The 6,000-nt window shown below is 32.0% G+C and overlaps 1 protein-coding gene across 1 annotated transcript; it reads left to right on the top strand.

The window, feature by feature from the left end:
* The first annotated feature begins 3,785 nt into the window (after nt 1–3,785).
* Nucleotides 3,786–4,299, top strand: LOC112689494. Its single transcript, XM_025563233.1, has 2 exons — nt 3,786–3,804; nt 3,875–4,299. Exons 1-2 carry the CDS (start codon nt 3,786–3,788, stop codon nt 4,297–4,299), a joined length of 444 nt encoding a protein of 147 aa, XP_025419018.1.
* The last annotated feature ends 1,701 nt before the right edge of the window (nt 4,300–6,000 follow it).

Below are 6,000 nucleotides of genomic sequence, written 5' to 3' on the forward strand. Positions count from 1 at the left end.
AAGTTATAATTTTACAAAATCTTATAACAAAAAGAAAATAATTTTTACAACACAAATTCAAGTTATCTGATTTTAAAATTGACAAAAATATCAATAATATGATCTATTTGATTTAGAATATCTACTTTATGATATACATTAATTAGACATAGTGCTGATAGTCTATCTTCAGTTATCCTTGAACGAAGCCAGGTTTTTAGTCTCCGAAGTGTGGAGAAACTCCTTTCAACCGTCATACCTCTATGGCTCTATCTACATACTTGTGCGTGTCGTATGATAGTCCATATTATAATATGCATTTTTTGTTAACAATATACATTTTTTATAAATACAATATGTGCTTGAGGGAGGGCCGTGGCCACCGGGTTCCCCCTGGAGCCACCCCTTTCTGTTTCATTAGGAACTAGACTACCAATCAGCTAAGTAAATCGATTTCCGCGACTAAACTGATCGACCTAACGTAACCTCTATTATAGGTATACATTTAATTTATAATGCTGCGCACGAGTGTTCCTCTGTAACAAAGGCATTTCCCGAGGCCGGTGGTGTACTCAAAATAATGTATAGTCACTGTACTCAGAAATGCACGTTCCTGCGGCGAAACAAAAAATAAAAGAGACAAAAGACTTGCGAGATTGGAGAATATTCAGTATATGCAGCGACGTAATGCGAACAGTGTACAATTTACGGTATGAATACATATAAAAAAAGAGTGACCTTACATTATTGTACATACAGTATACTAGCGTTGTGTTTGTGAGACGAGATAAATAGGGCTGATAAAAATCAGTTGTCCTCGACTCTTCCTCCCACCCACTGAACCGCGACAGCGGCTGTCGAATTTCTAATTATACCGACCGAGATTTTGAACATTATAATTTATATCAATCGGAAATTCACACACGTATTGTACAACTCTTACCGCCCGCAAATGCCTCGCACGACCGTGTTTAAGATGGGTGCCTAATGTTATGCTAATATCGCTTGAAAGAGTGCAATAATAATCGTCTGCAGAACGGGAAGGGTCACGAGGAACCGAATTTATTTGGAACTCGGAGAGGAGGTATAAACCGACGGCACGTGCACGTGCGCAGTGTTTATAAGATCAATTGTATATATTGTGGTATTAAGGCAATATCTATTCAAATACATAACTCAAAATGTTATCTCTGTGAGATGAAAACGAACGATTTCTTATTGAATTAAAATAATATTGAAAATATACAGTTATCCTAATTTCCTATATAGTTACAGTGGCGTTCCATACAGTGGAAGCAGATGGATGATCTATGAATTGATAAATTTATCACTTGATATATGTTAACCAACTCCTATCTCAATAAAATTATTTAAAACAGGGGGACGTTATAATTTAATTTTTTTACAACAAGAAAAATTATTGAAATTATTGAGGGCGGAGACAGTGGCGTAACTGGGGCCTCACGGTAATTTGGGACCTTCGATTAAAGTAAATTTAATTCCCGCGAAAAAAAAAATTGAATAATTGTTATTTCAAATTAAATTAGTGTTAAACTATGTTTATAATGATCTATTATTATTATTAAATATATTCGTAATCGTATGGTAATCATGGTATACCATTATAATCTATAGTACGTATAATCTTATGTGGAAATACCTACAAAGTAATAAGAATATTAACGATAAGGCGTTTTATTACTCTACATAACTAACCTGCCCTGGGGAATCTTAAGGACACTAAAATGTCCTTATGAGATTCAAAATTATATTATCATAAATAATTTTCTCGAAATAAAAAATATAATGTAAATTTTTCCGATTGTCTAGTATATTCTTCTATACTCGAACTTCCATGTTAAGCAACCGAACAGAATAAACTAAACGAATTAAACAAAATATGATAATTTTTTGTGCACAGTGCTCGCATAATATACTGATCGATACACACTCGTCTACCATCCTTACAACACAACGGCCAAAATTAAATAAGATTTTATGATTATTAGTTTTGAATCGTCCTCTATCAGAATTTTTTTTTTTTTCATGCCATCGAAAACCGGCCAGTAAGCAATGTATAGTATGTATAAACAATAGTAATATTAAATAAATATTTTTATTTTTTATTATATCATAACAAAGTCGTAATTAAAATACGTGATTTACCTGTATCAGATTAATGTATTTAAACTGATATACCTACCTAAACAATATTTAGGGGCCCATTTTTTATTTTTGCTAGAAGGCCCACATTTTTTTGTCACGCCACTGGGCGGAGAACTTAATGGTTACTGGTTTAGGCTATGAATTTACGATAGTTCTGTTGGTAAAACGGATTAATTTAAACATTTATATACACTGGCCCACATAAATTAAACACTTAATACAAATAACCTTTCATTCGGTTTTTTTTTTTAAACATGTCAGTAAATTTTAATAGGCATTAGATAAATTGTATACAATTATATTGTACTTATCATAGGCGTACTTGTTGAAGGTGCCAGATGTGGTCAGGCACCTCCCAAAATATTGTGAATGGGGCTCTGAAATTTAAGTTTAAAAGTAAGGTGCCCGTATTTTAACTGATGTTGGTCAAATTAAAAGTAATTTATTTTAAGATATTTGGTAAAAATAAATTGTTTTGTAACAGAAAAAATAAAACAAAATGTTGTAAATTGTCAGTTATAATAATAAAAAAATGGCTATTCAGTTACCTATTTTTTAAGAAAAAAATTAAAATTTTAAATTAAATAGTTATTTAGACACTTGTGTGTATATTTTTTCCAGAATTTTGAAAGCTAAAAATAACTAAGTTGGGAAAGGGGCACTGGCAGCTTTCTATATACCCTGAAAATACAAATTACAATACATATCGCTTATCTTCGTGTACTTAATAATTATATTATTAAATTACCTAGATATGGCTACGCATTAACCTTATAATTGTCTATGTAAAAGCTGTCATATATATTGTAATCCATTATATATTTTACATGCTTTGTCTATAACGAATTTATACTTGTATTCTTAGTAGTTGGTACTTAGTTTGGTACGAATACATATATAACGCTTCTAATTCGATTATTTATAATTTTATTAATTTGTATTAACTAAGGGTTACATAATATTGGAGTATTACATCTATCGTACTGATGATATAACCAAAAAGGCTAGTTAAAACTTCAGGAAGTTATGTTTAGTGGTGGGCATATCCGGATTACAAAAATCCAAATTATACGGATTTTATATATTATATATTATATAAGATTTCACGGATTATCCGGATTATTCATTATCATTATAATAAAATAATTTATTTTACCATACATTAAGAATATTTGTAAGTCTGAAGTTATATAAAAAGCAAATCTAAGATAATATAATCTAAGATATCTAATATATCTAAGATAATCTAGATAAATTATAAAACAAGGAAACTGTACGGACATATCAAGAAACAGTGGCAAATATCTTAGGAAGAAGAGAAGGCTTCGACAAAGAACAGATTGAAGAATCATGGAAAGTAATTAAGACCTCAATAACGAAATCCGCAGAAAAAGTTATTCAACTCACACAAAGAAAGAAAACAAAGAAATGGTTTAATGATAATTGCAAGAAAGCAATCAGGGAACGTAATGAAGTCAGAATCAAAGCAATACACACACCAACCCCAGAGAACATAAGGGACTTCGAGAACAAAAGAAGAAAAGTAAATACTCTGATAAGAAAAGAAAAGAGAATTGAAGAAAAAGAGCGATTAGAAGACATCGAAAACCTTTAAAAATGGATTTGTACCTGCTATACGGATGATAGAAGATAATAATGGTACTCTTATTACAAAACTTTAGATAGTACTTTGAAAAAATCCTTAACAGAGACTCAACAACAGGAATAGGTGAACAAGACCACGCCATATATTACACAGCGGAACCAGAAGTACCAAATCCGAGTTTAGAAGAGATACAGTATGCAATCCAAACTCTAAAAAATAATAAGTCTCCAAGAGAGGATAAAATTGTTGCTGAATTACTGAAGTTAGGAAGACAAAACCTAACAAAAAACTTACATAATCTAATTCAACAGATATGGACAAAGGAAAAGATACCAAAAGAATGGAATGAATTGATATGTCCAATTTTCAAAAAAGGTAGCCGAAATAAAGTCGAAAATTATAGAGGCATAACACTGTTGAATTCTGGATATAAAATACTATCATTAATTATACTTAAAAGATTGCAAATATACACAGATGAGATAGTGAGAACTACCAAAGTGGATTCAGGAAAAATAAATCAACTACTGATCACATATTTGTCATAAGACAAATTATGGAGAAAAGCTACGAATTCGCGAAGGATCTGCATATGGTTTTTATAGACTACAAACAAGCCTATGATAGCATTGATAGAGAAAGACTATGGAAAATCCTTAAAAACTTTGGTTTACCAACTAAATTAATCAACATGATAAAATTATGTAACACAAACACCAGCAGCCGAGTCAAGGTGAACAACGAGATATCGTCTTCGTTTACAATAAATAATGGATTAAAACAAGGGAATGCGATGTCATCAGTTCTCTTCAATATGGCATTGGAGAGTGTAATAAGAAAGATACCACGAACTGAGACATTAAACCTTGACGAAGGAAATGTCCTACTAGCATATGCAGACGACATAGTGGTTATTAGGAATTCAAAAGAGAGTATTCAGAGTACTGTTGAAGAACTGATGAAGATAGGAAAATATATTGGCTTAATAATCAACAGTGGAAAAACTAAATACATGATGGTAAAACGAGGAGGAGGTGATCATAATAACCTCCAAGTGAGGAATAACATCTTCGAACAAGTACAAGAGTTTAAGTACCTGGGGTCTACTCTAAATAACCAAAACAACATGCATGGAGAGATAAATATCAGATTGGACGCTGCTAATCGATGCCTTTATGCACTAAGAACCCTCTTTAAATCTAAACTGTTGTCAAGAAAAACAAAAGAACATTTATACATAAGTTACATTCGCTGTGTATTGACATATGCATGTGCCACATGGGCAACGATAAAAGGCGATGATGAAAAACTAGGTCTATTCGATAGGAAAATTCTTAGAAAAATTTACGGACCCGTATTCAACAATGCGGCACGGAAATGGGAAATAAGAACCAACACCCAACTATACCAGCTCTACAAAAGAAAAGATGTGGTACAATTTACCAGAGGGACAAGGGTAGAATGGGCAGGCCACGTGTGGCGAGCCGATGGAAGTGTACTGAAAGGAGCATTAACTTATGTGATAAGAGGAAAGAGGCCAAGGGGAAGACCACTGAAAAGGTGGGGGGATAGCGTCAGGGAATTATTAGAAGAAATTGGAGGGGACTGGGAACAAGCATACAACAGAGAACGATGGAAGGAATTAGTTTTAGCGGCCAAGAGTCTAAATGGCTCGTGAAAAGCCCAAAAAAAAAAAAAATGCCAGATCCACTTAGAATCAACTTTTATGTAGTTATTTTTAACACCTGTCTATGTTTTGAAAGTTACGCTTATGTTTTATTTGATTTTTCACTAAGTATGGACTCGACAAAAAGCCCAAATCAATATTCACAGCCATGCGTAATTTGATTTCGTTATAAAATGTCCACATATTAAAAATTAATAAAATAAAATAATTTCTTCGAGTTCCTTTACCAGTTTTAATACATTCAAATATATTTACTTCGTTTTTAGCAGTAAAAGGAAATTTTTTTTCAATTATTGAATCGCCTTCAATAAGACCGTCTACATAAGTAACAATTAATTAAGGTAATGTAATTCTTAAAATTAAAAATAAATGCTCATGCCATTATAAATATATTGATTTTATTACCTGGACTTGCTGCTATGTAAGGAACATTATCATTTTCACATAAACCTACAGGTTGATGAATTGATGAATGATTCCATAACAAACTCTCACTCTGTACATCGGATATGTTCAAATTGAATGGCAATTTACAATTAATAACTCGTTGAGGAGTTGACTT

Source organism: Sipha flava, unplaced genomic scaffold (assembly GCF_003268045.1).
Source record: "Sipha flava isolate LNK unplaced genomic scaffold, YSA_version1 44_pilon_pilon, whole genome shotgun sequence".
NCBI classification, from domain to species: Eukaryota; Metazoa; Arthropoda; class Insecta; order Hemiptera; family Aphididae; genus Sipha; species Sipha flava.